The sequence below is a fragment of the Marmota marmota genome, unplaced genomic scaffold (assembly GCF_001458135.2).
Source record: "Marmota marmota marmota unplaced genomic scaffold, marMar, whole genome shotgun sequence".
NCBI classification, from domain to species: Eukaryota; Metazoa; Chordata; class Mammalia; order Rodentia; family Sciuridae; genus Marmota; species Marmota marmota.
Genome location: NW_025999895.1, coordinates 395,847 through 419,803, shown reverse-complemented (window position 1 = coordinate 419,803; position 23,957 = coordinate 395,847). Strand labels below are relative to the sequence as shown.

General features: G+C 48.6%; 1 protein-coding gene across 1 annotated transcript in view; it reads left to right on the top strand.

Moving 5' to 3' along the window:
- Nucleotides 1–5,247: 5,247 nt before the first annotated feature.
- The window catches only part of Foxk2 (forkhead box K2), a gene marked incomplete at its 3' end in the record, with an annotated part of 21,508 nt that continues 2,798 nt past the window's right edge, over nucleotides 5,248–23,957 (top strand). The window contains exons 1-9 of the mRNA XM_015504238.2: nucleotides 5,248–5,270; nucleotides 5,359–5,553; nucleotides 7,992–8,139; nucleotides 10,564–10,710; nucleotides 16,281–16,474; nucleotides 16,807–16,982; nucleotides 17,234–17,326; nucleotides 17,927–18,223; nucleotides 18,379–18,588. Of these exons, the coding sequence (XP_015359724.2) occupies nucleotides 5,248–5,270; nucleotides 5,359–5,553; nucleotides 7,992–8,139; nucleotides 10,564–10,710; nucleotides 16,281–16,474; nucleotides 16,807–16,982; nucleotides 17,234–17,326; nucleotides 17,927–18,223; nucleotides 18,379–18,588 (1,483 nt within the window). The remainder of the gene's footprint in view (nucleotides 5,271–5,358; nucleotides 5,554–7,991; nucleotides 8,140–10,563; nucleotides 10,711–16,280; nucleotides 16,475–16,806; nucleotides 16,983–17,233; nucleotides 17,327–17,926; nucleotides 18,224–18,378; nucleotides 18,589–23,957) is intronic.

Below are 23,957 nucleotides of genomic sequence, written 5' to 3'. Positions count from 1 at the left end.
GAGAAGAAGAATCAGTATTAAGGTACTCAGTTGTGGCTTTCCTGATGTTTTGGTCATATCATTTGCATATTCTTTTTTTTTTTTTAATTTGTTTTTTAGTTGTACTTGGATACAATACCTTTATTTTATTTATTTATTTATATGTGGTGCTGAGGATCGAACCCAGGGCCTTGCATGTGCTAGGCAAGTGCTCTACAGCTGAGCCACAACCCCAGCTCCGTGATTTGGGTATTCTAATTACCGTTTTAATATATAATATTGGGCACGTTTTCATTGAATGAATGGCTACTGAGGGCCTGCTTTATATGTGGCAGTGAGTTTTCTAGGCCAGGACTTTGCCCTAATGGAGCTTACATCCTGTTGGGGGACAGCCCACCTGTCTGTCCACCCACAGAAACAGGGCTGACAGGGCCAGGGAATGTGCTGGGCTGTCAAGGAGTTGAGGAACAAGAGGAGTCGAGGTGAGTCACAAGGGCTGACCCAGAGTAGTAGTAGCCCCTGGGGACTTGGGGGAGGGAGTACTGCCGAGGTTGGTAGAAGAGGCTGGTTTCCCTCTGGGCCCTCTGTGTCTGTGAATCCTTACCATGTGTACTTACGTTACTGGTTGAGAGACTGGTTACTGGGTGCACAGAGACCTCAAGGCCTGAGTACAGGGCAGGCGCTGGTTGGGGATGCCCAGGCCCTGGGATGCTAGACAGATCACTCTCTCTGGTGGGACCTGTCCCGTGGCTGCACTGTGGGTGTCAGCAGCATCCCTGCCTGGCCTTATGCAGCATCACTGGGGGTGAACTCACCTCCTGAGAATCTCATAGCAGGTGATCTGGGTGGAGGTGTGGCAGCTGGTGAGTTTAGGTGAACACAGGCTCCCCCCCCCTCTTCTTTTTGTTTGTCCCACACCCATGGTACTAGGGAAGGAACTGGGGTCTTTGTATTTTATTTAGAGACAGGGTTTCACTGAGTTGCTTAGGGCTTGCTTGCTTTCTTTCTTTCTTTCTCTCTCTCTCTCTCTCTCTCTCTCTCTCTCTCTCTCTCTTTCTTTTTTTTTCCATAGTGCTGGGAATTGAACCCAGGGCCTTATGCATGCAAGGCAAGCACTCTACCAACTGATCTATATCCCCAGCCCCCAATATCTTTATTGTATTTTATGTGGTGCTGAGGATTGAACCCAGTGCCTCACGCATGCTAGGCGAGTACTCTACCGCTGAACCACAACCCCAGCCCTGCATAGGGCCTTCTTAAGTTGCTGAGGCTGACCTCAAACTTGGGATCCTCCTACCTCAGCCTCCCGAGCCACTAGGATTAAGGTGTGAGCCACCATGCCTGGCTGCATGAGTTCTTTTTTGATATGTCTCCCATTCTGTCTGTCATCCTGTCACATGTCCCACACGCAGGTATATGAGCTGTTTCTGCGATCCCAGTACAGTAGGCTCTGCCACACAGTGGCCTTCCTGGTGCTGCCCCTCTGAGTCACATGCCCTACCCTCTGATGCCTGTGCTTTTGTGCTTGTGTCTGTGATTTTATCGTATTGAGTATGTCATGTGAGACATGGAAATTGGCTTTTTCCACTGAGCAAATGCCCTCAAGATCCACGTGAATTTCACTGAGCTCCTCTCCTGTTGAAGGACATTTGGGTGGTTTTCATGTTTTGGTTATTACAAACAAACATGCCATGCGTGTTTGTAGGTTTCTGTGTGAACATGTTGTTATCTTTTCAGGGTAGATGCCCAAGAGCGCAGTTGCCTGGTTTTATTATACCTGTATGTTTAAACTCACTTTCAGAGTGGCTGTACCATTTTATGTGCCTCCAGCAATATAGGAGAGGTATTTCTCTACATCTTCATCCATGAGCGGTGCTGTCAGACTTCTTACCTTTACCTGTTCTCACAGGTGTATGGTGGTGTCTTGAGTTTATTACCTTATCATTGTTGTTGATGTTGTTATTGTATGTAGTATTGAGGATTGAACCCAGGGTTGCTCTACCACTGTACTTTTTTTGGGGGGGGGGGATTGAGGATTGAACTCAGGGGCACTCACTTACTGAGCCACATCCCCAGCCTTATTTTGTATTTTATTTAAACACAGGGTCTCACTGAGTTGCTTAGTGCCTCACTTTTGCTGAGGCTGGCTTTGAACTCGTGATCTTCCTGTCTCAGCCTCCTGAACCACTGGGATTATAGTTATGTGTCACCGTTCCTAGCTGCCCTTTTTGTTTTTTATTTTAAGATAGGGTCTCACTAAGTTTCCAGGGTTGTCTTTGAACTTGTGATCCCCCTGGCTCAGCCTCCCTAGTCTCGGAGATCACGGTGTGGCCATCAAACCTGGCTGCTCTGGGGTCGTGGTTTGCATTGGCTCCAGAGGCTCATGATGTTGAACATCCTTTTCTGTTTATTTCCACTTTTACGTTAGCTTAGCTTATGTGTCTGGTGAAGTCTTTTGCTTCTGTTGTAGCTGGGGTTTTGTTTTCTTTTGTCAACTTCAGAGAGCTTTTTATATCATCCGGACAAGAGTCCTTGTTGAACTATGATTTGGGAGCATCTTCTGGAAGGCAGGAGGGAGCATGTTCTTCTGTTTTAACAGGGGCTTTGGCAGAGCAGCTGCGTGTAATTGCACCCTAGATGGTGGGTGTGTTTTATAGTGGGAGCAGACAGCGTTAGTTGGTGGGTCGCGCTGGCTTCTGCTCTGTGGCCTGAGCATATGAGGGTGCTATTCATGGCTGAGGGAGCCCTGTTTCAGTCCCAGTGTTGGTGTAGGTGGAGGCTTTGGGACGGTGGAGGAGATGTGGAGGCTGGAAAGGGGGCTTGGAGGCATTTGGTTGTGTGTGGATGGAGCTCAAGATCTGAGGCCTTGGATGAGCTCCCCAGAAGTGAGCACAGAGAATGTGGAATCCAGTGTAAGCCTGGGCATTGGACTTGGGGGCCTATGAAGAAGGAAGGTCCAGTAAGAAGTGAGAAGCCCTTAGAAGGCAGGAATCTGACAGTGTGGTGTCCTGGAGCCCAAGAAGGGGCTGCTGCTTTGTCAGGTTCTGCTCTGTCCTGGTGCACCTCCCAAGGGAAAGAAAGGGAAAAGACCCCTTGGTCAGTTGAGAGGAGGGAGGGTCACCCAGTCTCTTAGGCTTCCACAGCAGAATACCAAATTGTGTAATTTTTAAGGAACAGAAATGGATTTGGCTGATTCTGCAGGGGGAGAGTACAGGAGTGCGTGCTGGCATTGGGTGAGCACCTTTCTGTTGTCATGACCTAGCAGTAGGGACTCTTGAGTACATCAGAGACAAGACAGAAATCTGGCCAGACCCCTCCTTCCCGTGGTGACAGCATTAAGTCGTCTGAAGGGCAGAGCTCATGTCCTGGTCACCTCTCAGCAGTGCTCCATGGAAGTTATGCCTCACCATGAGCCTGGAGGGCACCTTTGAATCCTGGTGGGAGAAAAGCGAGTACTGCCCTTCTTAATCCAAGCAGAGATGTCACCTTGAAGATGTCATTGGGAGTAGAAGGGACCTGTGACCTCTGGTGCTGGACCTTTCTGGTCAGTCACCCAGTAGGACGAGTGGTAGGCAAAGCTGGGCTCCATACTGGGGTGGATACTCAGAAGCTGAGCCAAGCTCCACATTTGTAGACGTACAGTAGGGTGCTGTGTAACTGGCTCAGAGCTGAGACTCAAGGGCTGTGAGAGTCTGTAGGACTGTTTTGAATCTTATTCTTGGGAGGGATCTGGCTTGCACCACTTGTCACAGGTAGGAAACTGAATTGGAGTGGAGCAGAGGGCTCAGTTGCAAGCCTGTCCCGCAATTCAAGGTCTCTAGCTCTTGTTTATTCAGTAAAGAAATAATAGGATTTTTTTTCTTTCTTTTTGGTGGTACCAGGGGATACAACACCTAGGGCATGGCAAATGCTAGGTAAGCACTTTACCGCTCTCAGCCCTTTATACATTTTTGTTCTGTGGTAGGGTCTTGCTAAGTTTCCCAGGCTGGCCCTGAACTTGCATTCCCTTCCCTCAGCCTCCTGAGCATCCGGGATTACAGGTGTGGCTACCACAGCTGGTTGGTTTGTCTTTCTTTGGCTGGGCTGGGGGCATGGGGGGATGTCTGTAAATTGGGGGTTGAACCCTGGAACGTGTAACCACTGAGCAACATCCCCAGCCCTTTTTTTTTTTTTTGTATGTGTATTTTTATTTGAGACAGGGTCTCACTAAGTTGCTTAAGGTCTTGCTAAATTGCTGAGGCTAGCCTTGAACTTGCCTAAGCCTTGTGAGCCACGGGATTATAGGCATGTACTATACCATGCTTGGCTGGTTTTTCTTTCTTAAATAAAATCATCACACAATTATTGATGACTTAGTGACCCAGATATACTTGTATGTACTTGTATGCTTATTTTAGTTTTTTTGTTATATCCACTGGTTAATTAATTTGTTTATTTGTTCATTTATTCTTTCATTCATTTATTTATTTTTTGCTGTTTTGTTATTGTTACTTACAGTGCTGGGATAGAACCCAGGGCCTTATTCATGCTAGGTAAATGTTCTACCATTGAGTTGTTTCCTCAGATCCAAGTTTTTATTTTAAATCTGCTATAAGATCTAAAACATATTTGCATACTTTTTTTTTTAAAGAGAGAGAGAGAATTTTTTAATATTTATTTTTTAGTTTTCGGGGGGCATAACATCTTTATTTATATGTGGTGCTGATGATTGAACCCAGCGCAGCGCGCATGACAGGTGAGCACACTACCGCTTGAGCCACATCCCCAGCCCTTGCATACTCTTTTTAAAAATATTTTTAGTTGTAGATGGACCCAATACCTTTATTTTATTTATTTATTTTTATGTGGCCCTGGAGGATTGAATCCAGTCCCTCAAATGTGTTAGGCAAGTCCTCTACCCCTGAGCTGTAACCCAGCCCTGCACACTTTTTTTTTTTTTTTTTTTTTGGTACTAGGGATTGAACCCAGGGGCACTCAACCACCAAGCCACATCTCCAGCGCTTTTTTATATTCTATTTAGAGACAGGGTCTCGCTGAGTTGCTTAATGCCTCAGTAAATTGCTGAGGCTGGCTTTGAACTCTCAATCCTCTTGCCTCAGCCTCCCAAACAGCTGGGATTACAAGCATGCGCCATCACATCTGGCTGCACACTTATTTTTAAAGAGCAGTGCATACTAAGTTTTTCAGGCCTACACTTTTAATTGTCCCATTTGGCTGATACCACTGGTGTCTCAAGAAATACCTCACTTGCTTAAGAGATGCGTAAACATGGTGAGCTTCAAAGTGGGGAGGTGTGTGTCCTTGCCTGCAGTGTTTTTGGGATGCTCATGGACTCTGGTGGGAGCAGACAGGCACTGACCATTGACCTTTCTTTTCCAGGTGCACATTCAGGTTTCCGAGCACAAACATCAAGATAACGTTCACAGCCCTGTCCAGCGAAAAAAGGGAGAAGCAGGAGGCTCCCGAGTCCCCGGTGAAGCCTGTGCAGCCACATATCTCGCCCCTGACCATCAACATTCCAGACACCATGGCCCACCTCATCAGCCCCCTCCCTTCCCCCACGGGCACCATCAGGTAGGGCAGGGACTGGTGGGTGGGTGCTTGTGGGTCCCAGCATGACATCTCCCTTCCCTGCAGGTGACTTAAGCAGAGAAGGATATTCTGAGGGTTTTTAAAATAGTTGAGTTTTAGGACAGTGCTTTCAGTTTCTGCATTATAAAAATGCAATTCCCACATGTCCCTTATTTTTACTTATGGATTCTTTTTTTTTTTTTTTAATTTTTTAGTTGTTGATAGAACTTTTTTAATTTTTAGTTGGATTTGTGGTATTGGTGTAAAGTTCAGGGTTTAATCTGAATGTTTAGTTTCCTAGTTTGTTACGGTTTCATATATTCTGAAAGCTTGTACTTTGATTTTGGCCATGTTGAGGTAACCAGGTGTTCATTGTGAAGTTCTGAGAGACTGGGCCCCCTCAGCTGCAGAGGATAGCGCTCTTAAGCACGGCCATGCTGGCTTTCACAGGCAGAACCTGTGACTAGTGCAATGCTGTTAGCTTCATGCAGAGCGTGCAGAGGGGACTGACTGAGGACTATCTTTGTGCTGCTCTTGGAGCATGTTAGGTTGTAGCGCATCGTGTGCGTGAGACTGGGCCAGCCTGCTACATTCTGCTGGTTCTCAAGTGGAGTGGAAGCCAGGCAGCTCAGGGGGCTGAGGCAGGAGGATCAAAGTTCAAGGCCAGCTTCAGCAGCTTAGAGAGACCCTGTCTCAAAATAAAATTAAAAGCACCTCTAGGTTCAGTCCCCAGGAGGGGAAGGAAAGAAGGGAACAGAAAAGGCGATCTACAGAATGGGAGAAATACATGCAAATTATATCTGATAAGAGGTTAATAGCCATAATAATATAAAGAACCCTGTTGAAAAGTTGACCAAAGGATTTCTCAAGAAGACACACTGATGTCAGTGAGTGCACTGGAAGACAGTCAGTACCACTCATCAGCAGATGTGCAAGTCACAGCTGCGGCCAGACCCTTATGCCCAGGCCACTGTCCAGGGGCAGCACTGTGGCCTGAAGGCACTGCCTTCTCTTTCCACCTTGTGGGACCTGTTCATGACCAAATGAACTAATTGGAACTGTGTGGCAGGTAGGCCGAAGCCCCCGAGCCTGCTGCTGAGCACTGTGGTGGGAACAGTGGTTCTGAAGGCCGCAGGCCACAGGTTATGGCAAGCTGGACGGCAGCCTTGGATCTGAAGTCAGTCCTGATTCGGCTCTCTCAGTCCCTCCCATCGTCATTGTGTCCCTTGCTTGTCCTGGCACATCCTGCACATTGGCGCTTCCTCAGCTAAGCCCTTGGTGGCTCTTCAGCTCCTGCACCTGCACTCCTAAAGGGGCCTGGTCTTGAGACTGTAGTGTACGTACCAGGGGAACAGGCTTCCTCTTCCTGCTCCCTTGTCAGACTTCCTGACAGGGTAGTCCTGACATTCAGTAAAGAATGTTTAATGGGTAGGCACATGTGCTGGGCACTCACAGAACTTTGAGGTGCCACCGAAGTGTGGCAACAAGACCCTCCCTGTTCCTTCTCCCTTTTTTCTGCCTTTTCTGGATCTTCTTTTCCAGTGTTTCTCAAAGTGAGTCTTAGGTTTCTTGGTTAATTTTTTCCCAGAAATCTAAATGGTTGCAATGTTTGTCTTTTTCCCCAAACACCTCTGTAACTGAAGGGTTTTGGGGAGAGCCATCTTGGCATCATGCCATTTCAGCAGCTCATTCTTTTCACATAATGTAAGTGGTAACTGCAGAATGAGCATGGCCCAAAGGCACTGCTGCTTCTCGACTGTCCCAGCGCACACAGCCTGTGGTCAGCATGGAGCCCAGGCTTGGGTCCCACCACCCACCTTGTGGGGAAAGTGCCATGTGCTCTTGCTGGTCAGCCCATATTCTGGACTAGCTGGGCTGTGGCCCTGCCCTTAACAGTGTTATCTGTTGTGCCCTACTTTAATTCACCATGTACTCTGTGTCCCTAGACCCACCATGTGTCATTTGGGTTCTTGGTAAGTTCTAGAAGAGCCTCAGTTTCTTCACTGGTGAAGATTGGGCCACTGCCCCCAGAGAATTTGTCTTAGAGCTTCACAGGATGACAACACAGAATATCCATGTTGCTTCTTGAGTGATCTAAGTTGCACAAAGAATTGTTGATTCTGATACAGAGGTTTCTCTCAATTCTCAAAAGTTTTTGTGTTTTTCTTTCCCTGACCTCAGAGCCAGCTATTTATTTATTTATTTATTTATTTATTTATTGGGTACTGGGGATTCAAATCAAGGGCACTCAACCACTGAGCCACATCCCCAGACCTATTTTGTATTTTATTCACAGACAGGGTCTCACTGAGTTGCTTAGTGCTAGCCTCCCAAGCCACTGGGATTGTAGGCATGCACCACTGTGCCCAGCTTAGAGCCACTTATTGAAGCATAGCATATGTACTCTTTCGTAGGCTAAAGGAACCTTTTCTCTTCCACAGTGCTGCAAACTCCTGCCCATCTAGTCCCCGGGGAGCCGGGTCTTCAGGGTACAAAATGGGCCGTGTGATACCATCTGACCTCAACTTAATGGCTGACAACTCACAGCCAGAAAATGAAAAGGAAGCCTCAGGTGGAGACAGTCCAAAGGTAAGTGTCTTGTAGCCCGTCTTGCAGCTGGGCCGGGGGGTGGGGTGGGTGGGGGGCCATTGTGTACCACTGTCCTGAGCGTGGCTCATGGTGCAGTGATGCGGGCTGATTCTGTGAGCGATTCTCAGTGTTGGCTGAGGCTCTGTCATTGGCATCTGAGGTCCTGGTGCTCACAGCTCATAGCGCGGTGCTTTAAGAGGCGGGTGGCATTCTAGCTGAGGCAGGCTCACAGACAGCCTGGGAGGGTGCATCTGTCCCTATGTGGACAACGCAGTTGATGACCACACTGTGACCCTGCGTGTTTTTATCCTTCAAAGATTTGTCTAAAGGAAAGAGACAGAAGTTGGTATAAAACAGAAAATTGAAACCACAATGAATGCCCTAGGGGAACAGTGACTAAGATCTGGTGGCCCAGTCAGAGGCATGTGAAATATTTATCAATGGGGACGTGCTTTTGATGTAGAGCTAGGTGAAGAATACAGTACAGACTGCATGGTGATGCTTCACGTACGCATCTGTACCATGTGCTGTGTTTGTGTGGAGGGACGTGGCACAGCCCTGGGCGTGAGTGAACCACAGCTGTGTACAAAGTGCACACAACAGCCTTCTCTGGTTCGGAACTCTGCCAGCCACAGCAGAAGTGGGGTGCCAAGGAAGCCAGCTGAGTCCAGGCTTTTCCACCTCACGTGGCTATACTGGTGCTCACCCTACAAAATCTGTTTAGCCAACGTGTGTGTTGTGAACAGCATTTTCAATAAAAATGTTGACAAATGTGTCTAAGAAGCTGTCAAGGAAACACGGCAGCATAAGCAGTGACAGGTTTTGCCTTGTGTCCACACCCAGTGCTGCGAGGACTCCAACTGAGCCACTTCTCAGCCAAGGGTCCTCACTGCACCTGGCCCTCTCCAGTGTGCTCCCGTAGGAGGTCAGGCAGAGCCTGGCGAGGCCTGAGTGCTCAGGCGATGTTAGCCAGCACAAGTAAGACATGGGGGCTTTTGGATGCTGGGGTTTTGGATGGTTTTTCTGTTTGGAGAAGGGCAGCAAGAACCCTGGTGCCCACTACCAGCTCCAGGATGCAGCCTGCCCCTTCTGAGACACCAAGTCCTGGTTTAGGTTTATCCTGAAACAGTGTCAGCTATAAACTTGGTATGAGTACTGTCATCTTGAATGTATTCTTTTGCAAACTGTTTTTTTTTTTTAATATATATATATATATATATATATATATATATATATAAATTTTTTTTTTAATATTTATTTTTTGGTGTACATGGACACAACACATGCCTTTATTTTTATGTGGTGCTGAGGATCGAACCTGGGTCCCACCCATGCTAGGCGAGCGCTCTACTGCTGAGCCACAATCCCAGCCCATATCTATCTATCTATCTATCTATCTATATATATATATTTTTTTAGTTATAGATGGACACAATATCTTTATTTTATTTATTTATTTTTATGTGGTGCTGAGAATCGACCCCAGTGCCTCATGCATGCAAGGCAAGAGCTCTACCACTGAGCCACAACCCCAGCCCCTACAAACTGGTTTTTTATTTGCCTGCTTTGCTGTTCACTGTGCTGGTGTGTACGTTTTCCAGAAGTTCAGACAAAGCCTGGGAACTTTCCCTTCAACTTGTGCTGTTGCAAGTGGATATGATTTTGGTACTGGGCATTGAACTCAGGCACACAACCACTGAGCCACATCCTCAGCCCTGTGTTGTATTTTATTTAGAGACAGGGTCTCACTGAGTTGTTTTAGCGCCTCGCTTTTTGCTGAGGCTGGCTTTGAATTTGTGATCCTCCTGTTTCAGCCTCCCTGAGCTGCTGGGATTGCAGGTGTGTGCCACCGCGCCTGGCCGCAAGTGGAATTTTGAGTTGTCACAGTGATAAGGGCCACCAGGGCCCTGAGAGACCCAGGACCATGGATGCAGTATCTGCCTGAGCTGCCTCAGACCTGGAGTTGGAAACCTGCCTCTGGGTCCTTCATACTCACGTCCTGTGCAACTGGCTGACGTGTGCTGGGCAGTTCTTCCCTGAGAGCTTGGCACTTCCTGTTGGGATGGGCACCTGGGGCTCCCCTTAGATCTGCTCCTCCCACTCCCACTGGCTTGCTCTTTGCCACAGGGCGAAGGTTCAGGTCACATTTCACTGAGCTTGATCAGCTTTGCCCTGTTTTACTGGTGTTTCTTTGTTTTTGCCACTTGGAAAGAGAGAGTGTGTGTCTGTGAGAGAGATTTTAATCTTTTCATGCCACTCTGTACTTTTGTATTTCTTTCCTACATGTTTTTCAAATTTTATTACTTTTTAATATCAAAAACTGAAAATTGTCAAAGGAACACTTACAAAAGAGAATCCTGAATTTTAGTTTTAAAAAAGTCATGCTTATTTTAATACTCTTTTTTTTTTTTTTTTTTAATACAGGATGATTCAAAGCCACCTTACTCCTATGCACAATTAATTGTACAGGCGATTACAATGGCTCCTGATAAACAACTCACCCTAAATGGAATTTATACACACATCACTAAAAATTATCCATACTACAGGACTGCGGACAAGGGCTGGCAGGTAAATCACTTCAGCCTGTCAGTGAGGTGTCTGTGCCACGTCTGCAGGTGCTGGTTGATGTGGGGTGGGAGTTAGCTGGTGCCCAGGCTGGTGCAGGTGCAGGTCTAGAGTGCAGGGCTGAAGCAACAGCGGTCCTGGGAAGTCAGGCCTTCGGCTATTACTGGCTTGGAAACTCCTGTGTCTCGATGGGATGCCTGAGGCCTGTTTCCTTTGGGTCTGTGCGGTTCACCTTGGATATCTGAAACTGGGCTTGGAAATCTTGCCCATTCTTTGCTTTGGCAGTCTTCTGCTTTCCTCCCTACTTGTGCTGAAATACAGCAACTGTAAAGTGCACAAACTGTTTAACCTGAGAATCTTTTCTTCTAAAAATGTCTCTAGTCGGCTGGTACATAAAACAGATGAAAGTAGCTGAGCACAGTGGCCACATCTGTGATGCCAGTGACTTGGGAGGCTGAAGCAGGACAGTTGCAAGTTCAAGTTCAGCCTCAGCAACTTAGTGAGACCTTGTTTCAAAAATTAGAAAGGAATGGAGTTGTGTCTCAGTGGTCGAGCACTCCTGGTTTCAATCCCCTATGCTGAAAAAAATAAAATAAAAAAGAGAAGAAATGTATGCTTGTGATTTTTAAATTCATCAAATAACCAGGAATGGCTATAGAATTCCTTTGAGGCTTTGGCTTGCTGGGTGAATGTCTGTTAACAAAAGTGCTGTTGAACCCTAATCCCAGTTTAGTGAGTGGGTAGGGGAGAGGGTGCCTGCTGTCAGTTGAAGGATGGAGGTATGTAAACATGTCATAATTTAAAAGATAATAATCTACAAACCATATCCTGGATGTTTCCTTCTTCAGAGGGCTCAGGGTCTTTGGTCATGGGTGGTACCTAGTGAGTCTCCCTGTTCATGCAAGACAGGGTTTCTCAATGGACAGGAAACATTGGATTTGGAGAGTAGTTCCATGTGGGTCTCTTAACATTGCATAATAAATTCCAGCCATGTTTGTCGTATTTTAATCTATGAGGAAATTTGTATTTAAAACAAAACATAATAAAAAGAACAAAATAATTTAGATGCATGTTCTGGTGACCATGGCTTTGTCAAGGAGGGAGACTCCCCGTGGAATGCACCTCACTCACAGTGCTGGGCATTTGAAGTGCCCTTAGGGCTACATGCAGATTTTTTTTTTTTTTTAAACATTTATTTTTTTAGAAGTAGTTGAACATAATACCTTTACTTTGTTTATTTTTATTTGGTGCTGAGGATCAAACCCAGCGTTCTGACTGCTGATCCATAACCCCAGCCCCAGGTTTTTTTTTTTTTTTTAATAGTTATAGCTGGACACAATACCATTATTTTATTTATTTATTTGTATGTGGTACTGAGGATTGAACCCAGGTTCTCGCATGTGGTAGGCGAACACTCTACCGCTGAGCCACAACCCCTGCCCAGGGTTACATGCAAATTTTACATGCAAAATGCTAATGATTTGAAATACTGGTTCTTGGGGCTTTGTGGAAACGAATATTTCTGAAAAGCTTGAGGAGACTTTCATGTGTCTGGTTCTGTTTCTGTGTGTTTTCCTAACATGCATGGATTTGCAAACTCCTGAGCATTGTAAGTTTTTCTTGTTAATGGGGGAAGGGTGGCACCACATGTGAGTCAGGAGGGGCCTTTTGGGGAGCAGTCTCTTGGGGACAGCAGCCAGGACCACAGGCATCTCAGCATGACCTGGATGTGCACACCCCTCTGCTGAACTGCTGTTAGCATAGGTTTTTATGGAGATTTTGTTTGTTTGTTTTTCTGCCTAGACCACAGTCTGAGAGGGTGGCTGTGTCTCTCACCTGAGTGAGGCTGTGCTGGCCGTGTCCTGCCTCCTGTCTCAGGCTGATGACTGAGAGAGGGACTGCCTGCTGCAGACCCCTGAGTTTTGGGAGTCTGACCTTGTGTGCTGTTTGTCCTGAGATCGCAGACAGTCGAACTCACTGTCTCGTAGGTGTCAGACCTTGTTCTCACTTCTTCCCTCCTGGCTTAAATCAGAAAGCCTTCCTGTTTTTCCAGCTTTGTTTTCCTTGTCTTTCTGAGAAGGATTTTCACTAAGCTTCCCAGGCTGGCTTCTGACTTGCCATTCTCCTGCTCCAGTCTGCTGAATGGCCAGGGTTACAGTTGTGTGATACTGTGCCCTTTTGAGAAAAAAAAAAAAAACTGTTAGCATTAAAGTCCATTTTAAAAATGCACATTTCCTCCTTGTATCCTGCTTTCTGTGGTGGGAACAGGGGCCACCGTGGGGTGCTTCTCTGAGCTTTAGTCCAGGTAGCTATGCCTGGCACCTGTCCCTAAGAGGATGTGTTTGGATGCTCCCCATGTCCATCTCAAGCCCTCAGTGGGGTCCATGACTGCCTCTTAGACTTAGTTTTAGGATTTCATGGGTCTGCCCTTGGTTAATCTGCAGAGGAAATTCCTGGGTAAAGTGAGATGGTCTAAGTAGCTCCATCTGGAAAGGTGGTATATTTATCATGGTCTTTCTGTGAAAATGACGTCTTACAATTTTATCAATATAAAAAGTTTGAAGAGAAGCTGGGTCAGTGGCGCACACCTGTAATCCCAACGGCTTGGGAGGCTGAGACAGGAGGATCGGGAGTTCAAAGCCAGCCTCAGCAATTTAGTGAGGCCCTAAGCAACTCAGTGAGACCCTGTCTCTAAATAAACTACAAAATAGGGCTGGGGATGTGGCACAGTGGTCAAGTGCCCCCAGAGTTCAATCCCTGGACCAAAAAATAAAAAGGTTTGAAGAGACTGGAGTCTCACCTTCGGAAGAGATCAGAACTAATGGGGTAGGGGGTGTGCTGTGTGCTCACCTCAGCCCTGATCTGGAAACATTCACACCCCACAGCAGGTTTCTGAACACTGTATACGCCTTCACAGGGTGCACGTTGCCGAGTGCCCCGTGCTGCATGGGACTTGAACCGGCAGACCAAGCTGTTCTGGTCAGGAAAGCTGGACATACCCAGGGAGGGTAGCACAGTGTGGACCACCCACTGAGGACTGGGAGCTGGAGTTTGGGAGTGGGTCTTTGCTAGCAGCCCCATCAGGAACGGCTCTGGACAAGAAGAACTTTTTCAGTGTCACAGGTCTTCTCTTCATATTCAGCATTTAAAAATAACAAGCCACTTTTTCTCAGAAAACTGATTTCTAGATCATTAGAGTTGAGCATTTGGGCTTGAACACAGAGCAGTGGAAAGGAAGGAAGAACTCTCATCCTGGGTTGAACCAAGTGGCACAGGCCTTGAGTTACCCTGGGAGTGGGCACTCTTCTGTTTGTGTCTACCTTCAGTGTCTATCGTGTCCTCCTGTTTACTTCCTCCTATTTTCCAGAGCCTCCGCGGCTGGGAAATCACAGGTGACCCTTTATAAACTGGCATCTTTTGCCTATGGATTGTCACTAAGGGGGCAATTAGAGAGGAGGCTAGGACCTCTTATGGTGGTGTTGGTTTGGTTCTGTTAAAGTGGTCAGAAGAGAAGTCACAGCTCCTGACCCCAGGAGCTTGCTGTGCCCCCACAAGTGCTGTTGGTGGTAGCAGAGCTGCCTTGCCTCTGCCATGTCCTGTCCCTGCTCCCCTGCGTAAAGAACCTGACCCTGAAGCCACATTCCCGCTGTGCTTCCGTGTTCCTCCCGGGTCACTGCCTGGGCGGTGGGTGAGGGAGCTGTGAACCTGCAAGGCACTTGTAAGGCTTCTCCTTTGCACAGGTCTCATCCAGAATGCTTGGGGCCAGGGAGTTTCATATTTTAGGCTTTTTCAGTTTGGGGACATGTGAATACACACCGCAAGATCTCCTGGGGGAAGGAGATCACAGTTCATCCTATCCCTACACACCTGCGCACAGCCCCAAAGCGAAGCTGTGTGGTACTTGGGGAGCTCCTGTTTGGCCACGGCGCAGCCCCTGGCCCAGAGTGGGGTCTTGCTCGTGGGGTGTCATGCTGATGCTCAACAGTCTCACGTTCTGGAGCATTTTGGGTTCTGGATTTTTGTACTGGGGTGCCTGAGCCTGGGCTAGCTGTGGCTTTTGCTGGTGTTGCTTCTCTTGGTCCACAGTCTTGGAATGTCTGTCTCCTGCTGGTGTAAGAGGGCTGACGTGGTGGGCAGACGTTGGCTTCTCTGTCTTTGGATGTTGAGAACAGATGTTTGACTTTCAGAGGAGTTGAGAGGAAGATTGGTTATCAGCTATACCTGGTGACAAACACCATGGCAAGTTTTCTTTGGTTGTTAAAATGTACTAAGTTAGTGGGGCACCATGGCCCACGCCTGTGATCCCAGCAGTTCCAGAGTGTGAGGCAGGTAGATCGTGAGTTCAAAGCCAGCCTCAGCAACTCAGCAAGTCCCTGTCTCAAAAAATAAAAAGGGCTGGGGATGTGGCTCAGTGGTTGAGTGCCCCTAGGTTCAGTCCCTTCTACCCTGTCCCCCAAATAAATGTACTGATTCTCAACAAATACGTGTATTTATACACAATCACACCAAACACAGCCAACCTTGCCCCTTTGTGCTTCCCATGAGAAAACTCAGATCCACAGGGGCCAGAGGCCTTAATTCCATCCTGTGACCAGTTAGAATTTTGAATGGTCCCTGAGATTGTTTGTGCAGTAATATTTGATATGTGTCTGCTTTCCTAGCTGTCTTTGACAAATCAGAATTTCAGGCCATGGGTAGCAGTTCTAACTGTAAGATTAATTGGGGGGATTTAGGAATGATCTTTGAATAGCCCCCAATTTTATTTTGAGTTATTACCACCTTGAAAATTTGTAGAAGTTTAAAAGTGTAAATGCATGGAATGTTTATTGATCAGTGACTTTGGTCCCGTTTGGCTTCTGGTGTTCCTGGGTCAGGCCACAGTGGGGAGCTTCCCTTGGAGTCTCCTGTGGTAGGCCTAGAGCTGGGACCTTCTGAAGTAGAAGGATGGACTCAGGTTGAGGGGGGGGGGGTTCCTGTGCGTCTGTGTCATGACTGTGCTTGTGGACATACTTTACAAACAACGCAAGTGTCTGTTACTAGAAAAGTGGCAGTAGTGATGGTGCCAAGCTTTTGCCGGTTTGTTGAATACTCTGTACCAGATCAGTGCACTTCAGATGGCATGGCAGATTCTATAAGCTAACTCTGGCAACATGGTATTGTGAAGGGGTGACTCAGGTCTGTGTCTCTGAACAGGGAAAACTATCAGTGAGGTCTTGGCTCTGCCTGGGAGAGGCTGGGTGGTGGCAGCAGTGGGCCTCGGTTTCCTACCCTGGGAGTTGGAGGTGGGGAATGGCATCTCTCTGTGCTGCAGGCCTCACCCTGACCCAGTGCCTGCCTGCATGGAGCTCAGGAGCTTCATGAGCTGTGCCCCCCACTCCGTCTGAGAGGTCGAACCCAGGGCCAAGTCTGTGCTGAGCTGTGCTTACAGGGAGGGCTGCTCCCCCAGCACAGGACTCTTGCTCTGCAGGAGCTGCTCCCCCAGGTTTCTGCTTTGCAGGGCCAAAAACTAGGGCACATTTTTGTTTCTCAGCAAAGAATTATATGAATTCTACGTATTTTTTTATGTTTCATAGAATTCAATTCGCCACAATCTCTCTCTGAACCGTTATTTCATCAAAGTCCCGCGTTCCCAGGAAGAACCAGGCAAAGGCTCCTTCTGGAGGATAGACCCAGCCTCTGAGAGCAAACTGATAGAGCAGGCTTTTAGGAAAAGACGGCCTAGGGGCGTGCCTTGCTTTAGAACCCCTCTGGGACCGCTCTCGTCTAGGTAAGGAAAAGGGACCTCAGACCTCACCTGTGGTCCTAAACTCCTTCAGTGGACTGGGAATGTCCTCTTCTGAACACGAAGGGACTGCCAGGTGCATTTTGATTAAATGCTGGGATGGGGATTTGGAGGAGTGTTGGATGCTCTGCCCTGCCGTTCCTCAGGCTCCTGCACCTCGGCAACGAGGCAGCGGGCTTGCGAGGCCTTGCTTTCCTTTGGCATGTGGACAGTTCTCTAAAACTACCCTTTAGCTGCTTAAACTCAAGATTGTTTATTGGCCTGATTTTAAACCACCCATTTTTAGCTTCATTAATAATCTTGTTTTGGTGACTCAGGAGTGCCCCAGCCTCTCCCAACCATGCGGGAGTGCTATCTGCTCACTCCAGTGGTGCCCAGACCCCTGAGAGCCTGTCACGTGAAGGTTCGCCAGCCCCCCTGGAGCCTGAGCCCAGCACCTCACAGCCCAAACTCGCCGTCATCCAGGAGGCCCGGTTTGCCCAGAGCGCACCAGGTGAGTGCACTGGGGGGAGGGTAGTCAAATGCCCAGGCCAGCAGAGAGGATGCTGCCAAACTCACCGTAGAGGCCACTCTGCCTTGTGCTTTCTGCTAGGTACCTGAGTGTTAGGTTGTAGGCTTTGAAAATTCTAATAACAGTGGGAGTGTTTAAGAAAGCCAGCGGAGGTTCTTTAAATTGTACTGTATGTAGGTTCATGAACTAATTTAGAATTCACCTGTTTCTCAGAGTGTTGCTTTGTCATTCAGAACTCCATAAAATGATTCCACCCCCACCAAAAGCACCATGTAGGTTGAACATACTAGAGGCTGATTGGAAGCAGAAACGTGTCCACTTAGTAGGTGAGCACTGTACAGTTTATTTACAATGTCATGTGTGCCCTGGTGAATTAAAAAAGAATACATATAAACAGTGTGAAAATGTCCAATCAAAACTGCAGTAGTGGGGAGACATGCGGTTCCCCCACTTGGGGTTCCGGCTACACTCGCCTAGAGAACACTCTTCCCTTCCCACCCATCTGTAGCACCCATCGTCTGTGTTTCTTTAGTCCAAGCCCTCCAACCAAAAAGGGCAGAGGGTTGGGGCAGAGGCTCTGTGACAGCCCAAGTCAGCTGCAGAGTGTCCTGCTTCCTGCCAGGTGAACCGCTAGACTAGGCAAGAGTGGCACCTGTGGCCTGGCCCTCACTGTTTATCAGTGTTCTCGGGGGAAAGACCTGGGGAAAGCTGTTATCAGGAGTCGTAATAGAGTCAGTTGCATTTTTAGCAACTGGATGTGGGAATTAAATATCCCTCTTAAGACACTACACCTTTCTTACAAGGCAGAGCGGGGTCACATCCGATGCTTAAAGGTAACGTCTGTGCTGTGTGTGAGTGCTGAGTGTGGGAAGGTGTGCGGAGCAGGACCTGCTAGCCTCAGCCCTGCCTCTGCCTGCTGTCCACAGGCTCGCCCCTATCCGGCCAGCCTGTCTTGATCACCGTCCAGCGGCAGCTGCCCCCTGCAGTCAAGCCTGTCACCTACACTGTTGCAACTCCGGTGACGACCTCCACCTCTCAGCCGCCTGTCGTACAGACAGTCCATGTAGTCCACCAGATACCAGCAGTGTCGGTCACCAGCGTGGCTGGGCTAGCCCCAGCAAACACATACACAGCTGCTGGCCCAGCCGTGGTCACTCAGGCGGCGGTGCTGGCCCCTCCTAAGGCAGAACCACAAGAGAATGGAGACCACAGGGAAGTCAAAGGTGAGCGCCGGAGAAGCAGCTGCGATGTCCATGGGGGCTCAATGCGCAGCCTGGTTTGAAAGAGGTTTCTGATTTCTTGATTTAAACTGGTAAGATTTTTATCAGCAGTTCAATAATATTAGTGGGTGTTATTTTTGCTTTTTCTTTTATTTTAGTGAAAGTGGAGCCCATTCCTGCAATTAGCCACACTACGCTGGGTGCTGCCAGCCGGATCATCCAGACACCACAGGCCACCCCAGTCCAGACGGTCACCATAGTGCAGCAAGCCCCTCTTGGTCAGCATCAGCTTCCGATAAAAACTGTAACGCAGAACGGAACCCACGTGGTGCCCATGCCGGCTGCCGTGCATGGCCAGGTGAACAATGGTAAGAAGTGCCATTTGCTGTGTCCTTTGCTGGGCTCTGGGGCTGGGAGCCCAGGCCCTTCTGGGAGGAGGCAGTCTGTATCGTGGTGCTGTTTTGGCACTGGTTGTCTGCGGATGCAGCTGCATTTCTGTGCTGTTGGAAATGCAGCCGCGCAGAGAAGCAGGAGCTAGTGAGGGCCGGGCTACTGTGGGACTCCTTTGCAAAGCCCATCTGAGAAAGGAGCTGCTCAGCCCTCCAGACAGAAGGGCTCCTGGGTGCTGCCTAGGAGTGACCTGAAACTTGGGTAGTTGCTAAGAGCCACAGCCAAGTAATATGATGCATGGCATTTTTGGTTGAAAGGTGATGCCAGCAAGCCATTGAGATGATATGATTATGTTAAGATCTGCATTCATATGGTTATTGGACTCCTGCTGTCCACCTCGGCCTGCTACGGGACTCCTGGAGAGTTCCCATTGGTTGGGGAAGTGCGGTAGGAGGGAATTTCGGAGGAGGGACTTCCTGTTGGGGTCTGGGAGAACGCCGCGTGGGTTGGTCGGCAATCTTCCCGGGAGCCATACGGGGCATTGGCGGCAGTTTCAAAAATAAAGTTTGTTCCTGCTTGAGTGGCTCGTGATTTGTGCCCAGCCAGACTGCGGCAAGTAGTGGAACTAGTGTCTTGAATATCGTTCTGCCTTGCTGTGGTTCATCTGCTGAGTGGCGGCTTACGCACTGTGTTGCTTGAAAATGGTGGAAGTAGAGAATGCTGCTTTTGTGACCTCTTTGCTCTGAAAGCCCTTTGGAGGCCCACACGTGGGGTGCACTCCAGCGTGTTCTGACAGGTGTAGAGGCCTCAGAACCCTCAGGAACACCAAGCTGCCATCCCTATCCTGCCCTGTGGAGCTGTTAGGGAAGGAGCCCTGGCCTACTGGTGAGGCCACTCAGAAGCAGGGTCCTTAGGGCTGGTACTTTGCAGAGGCATTTCAGGGCTGGAGTGCGGCTGAGTGGCACAGTGCTTGCTTAGCATGCCTGTGACCCTGGATTTCATCACTAACTCCACACACCAAACCAAAGGCATTTCAGCAGTGGGGAGCACTTGCTCTCTTACATGGGCACACGTGGCACCATGGTGCCGTGGTAGCACATGCCAGCACCCCACACCTGAAGCAGTAGTCCTGGGTCAGAAACGGGGCACCTGCACTTGCCTCTCTGTGATTCAGAATGCCGCCTGTCCCTCCCAAGCCTGCAGAGCATGTGGATAATGCCTTTTCTGGGGAAATTGACAGCCTGCGCATTCTCAGGTCAGTGGGCACTGCCTGCTCCCTTGGCCCGCATCTCCTGCTCTGGCCACGTGCTTCCTTCTGAATAGCTGAGGTCACTGTGGCTTGATGTAGCAGACCTGGTGGCCCTCTCTGCAGGCAGCCAGAAGTGGAATGAAGTGAAGGGGGTCAGTCTGTCCTGGGTTTTGTTGTCCTTCCCAGCTGTGGGCTCTGTGCAGCCTAGGGCTTGACCAGGCAGAACAGCTGTGCCCAGGAACATGCATTTCCCAGATGCCAGGTCCACCCAGTGGCAGGGAACAGCTCCAAAAGCCTTCTGTGTCTGCCTCGAGTGCAACTGACACCTGTGTCTCTCAGTGCATTTAAGTTGGTAACTAATGTTTTTCATTTTAAATTTAAGCAAGGGATTTAATTTTCCACTGTTAAATACTGATGTTTTAAAGTTGAAGTCCTGCATCCTCATCGGCACCCACTATAGCACCCTGGGTGTGGCTGTGGTGTGCCGCCTCTGGTCCTGCTCCTTCCCCTCCTGCCTGTGAGTTTGCTGCTCAGAGCCTCTGCCCATCTTTTCTCTCTCAGCAACAAAATGTAGACCTAAACCCTAAAAATGGAGTGGGAATATAAGGATTGACAACAGTACTTCAGAGCTTATCAAAACCCAAAATCATTTTTTTAGGCAAAAACTATTTTTTAAGGAAAGTATGTTGTTTCGTTTTTTGTTCTTAGCATAGTTTTACTTTGTGGAACCAAAACTTCTGAATATCCGTGGTGTCATTCGGAACCTGAAAACATCTGTTCACAAATGAGCTGTGCAGTTTGATCACGTTTGGTTTTTTGCAGTGCTGACACATGCTAGGCAAGAGCTGTATACTGAGCCACACACCCATCTCTCTTTTTTTAGACAGGGTCTTGCTAAGTTCCGCAGGCTAGCCTCCTGCTTCAGCTCCCACAGTCGCTAGGGTTACGGGTCTGTGCCCGTGCACCTGGCTCATAATTACCTTTTGATATCAGACTTTTCTTTGCCTGAATTACACAGTGTCCACATCTCTTCTCTCTTCCACTCTGACCTCCGCTGCTCATCTGTGAAGCAGGGCATAGAGCCCTCTTACAGAGCCTTGGGGGAAGAGCTCTTGAATGTCTGCCCTGAGCAAAGCACTTCCACTTCCTCCATGGCCAGCAGCACTGTAAGGGGCATGGCCAGGCTGCTCCTAATCTCTGCAGGCAGTGGGTAGCCCCGTGCCTTCCTGGTGCCTTCCTGCTGTCAACACCGAGATCCCTGGTCCTACCTGGAAAGGAGGGGGTAGAAAATGCTGAGTTCTTTTGCGCTTGCAAGCCCACAGTCAGCTGCTGCTGCGCACGCCATCACAGCATGAGGTGCTCCGTCAGGGGAACCCTGGACGGGAGTGGAGGAGAGGCAGCACTCTCTGGGAGCCTGGTTCAGGTTCACACAGCGTGGGCACTCTGTTCTAACATGCTTGCCCCAGAGGTGGGGGCCTCTGGGGAAGACGGGCCAGGAGAGGGACTGGAGCAGTGACAGATGTCACACAGGCGCTGAATGTCTGGTTGAAGGCCAAGGCACAGGGAACACCTAGTTGGCCCTCTCTTGCCCTTGAAATTCGCTCCTGGGAAAACAAAGCAGCATCTGTTAACTCCTTGTTGTTGTTGTTGTCGTCGTCGTCGTCGTCGTTTTTGTTGTTATTATTTTGGGTGCTGAAGATTGAACGGAGGGGCGCTATCACTGGGCTGCATTCCCAGCACTTTTTAATTTTGAGACAGGGTCTTGATCGCCCAGGCTGGCCTGGAACTGCAGTGCTCCTGCCTCGGCCTCCTGCTTCTCTGGGATTGCAGGAGTGACCGCTGTGCCCAGCCTGTTTTGTCTTTTAAACGTCATATTGGTGTGAAGTGGCCCCAAGACAGTGACTCTGAGTGACTTTGCTTCTCTCGTGGCTGGGAATGTTGAGCACTCTCCCAGGCGTCTGCTGGGTGCTGTCTGTTGGCACCTCTGCCTATGCTTCAGTTGGGTTGTCGTTTTGCTGCTGAGCTGTGGGTCCCTTCATGTGTTCTGGGAGCTGCGTAGACCCTCCTCAGATACAAAATTAAGTAATCTTCTCTCCTTCTGTGGGCTTTTCACTTCCTAATATCTCCTAACAGCTTTTGATTCTGATGAAGTCCAGTTTACTTTATTTTTTCTCTCATTTCTTGTGCTTGGTGTCATATCTATGAAACCACTGCCGGATTTGGGGACGTGAAGACTTTCTCCTAGCCAGGCATGGCGGTGCAGCGCAAGGTGCGGAAGCAGGTGGGAGGAGGAGAGGGGCAGGCCGGGTCTGTGGTGGGTGCCCTTCCCAGTGACTTGGGGGCTGAGACAGGAAGAGCTCACATTCCAGGTCAGCCTGGGCAATGGAGCAGCAGCAGCCTGTCTCCAAACAGAAATGTACAGCACAAGCTGGGATGTGACTTGGTGGTAGAGCACCCCTGGGGTCAGTCCCACCACACCCCCCCCGTCACCAGCGCCTCCGTGTCTTCTCCTGGAAGTGGGTGTTCTGCTTCCTTTGGGCCTGGGCTGCCCTGTGTGCTGGCCTGGGCCCCACTGTGCCTGTGCCCCTCCCTCGTGTTGGAAACAGCCACAGACACATGCTCTGTTCTGCCTGTTTCCTTGATCCTTATGTCATCTTCATGCTGATACCACAGTTTTAATTACTGTAGCTTTGTAGCAAGTTTTAAAATTGGGAAGTGAGAATCCTCCAACTTTGCCCTCTTTTTTCCAAGACCAAATAGGCTATTCTGGGTGCTTTGCAATTCCATGTAACTTTTTAGGATCATAATTTCACTTCAAAAATGCTGTCAGGGGCTGGGGATGTGGCTTAGTGGTAGTGTGCTTGCCTAGCATGCGTGAGGCACTGGGTTCAATTCTCAGCACCACATTAAAAAATAAATAAATAAAATAAAATAAAGATATTGTGCCCACCTAAAACTAATATATATATATTTTTTTTTTTTTTTTTTTTTTTTTTTTTTAAATGCTGTCAGGCTGCACAATGATAGGCCCAGTACCCTTCTATTGTCAACACTTGTGCATTACATGTCTATTATCCCAGCCACTCCGGAGGCTGAGTCAGGAGGCTTGCAAGTTCAAGGACAGCCTCAGTAATCTTAGGCCTCATTTCAAAATTTAGATTTAAAAAAAAGTGCGGGAATGCAGAGATGAGTGAGCCCAGATGTGTTCCACCACTGAGCTACATGCTTAGCCTTTTTTATTTTGAGACAGCGTCTCACTAAGTTGCTGAAGCTGGCCTCAAACTTGTGATCTTCCTGCCTCAGCCTCACAAGTTGCTGGGATTATAGGCATGCTCCATTGTGCCTGGCTTCAAAATAATTAAAAGGTGGGAGCCTGGGGATGTAGCTCCCAAAAAAAAAAAAAAACAAAACTTTGGGGTTCTGAAAAGGTTGTGATAATGCAGTCTTGTTGAGAATGTCATTACCTGGCAGTGTTAACGTGTCTCTGAGCATAGCCATGAGCTGTCTCTGGTTATTTCAGCAAAGTATTTTGTTTTTCCCATTTTTCTATATGGAAGTGTTTTTATCTCCCTTTTCGGTTGTCCATTGCTGTAGTATAGAAAAACAGCTGATGTTTGTGTGTGATCTTGGACCCTGCGACTTCACTGAATTCATTTACAAGCTGTAGTAGTTTGGTTTGTGTGGATGTTTGTTTATGTTCATTCACATTTTCTAAAATATAAGATTGCATCATCTTCCAAAAGAGACAGTTTACTTCCTCTCCCGTCTGTTTTGGATTTGGTTTTTTTGAGCCTGGTCCCCCTTGAGCTGGCCTGGGCCTCCTGGGCTGTAGCCACCTCCTGCCTCAGCTCCCTGTTGCTGCCCTGCTCCTTGCCAGGGTCTTCCTCCACCTCCCCCAGGCTCTGGCCGGAATGCAGCAGCAGGAGCAGGCGTGGGAACATGCGGACCGCCCTGTCCCTGTGTGGACCTGGCTTTCTTCTGCTTGGCCCAGGCCACAGCACTTGCCTCCACCTGTGGGACAGCAGTCTGCGCAGGGGGACCCCATGGAGGTCCTGCCCAGCAGCTCTTCCTGATCAGGGTTGCCCCCTTCCCACCCAC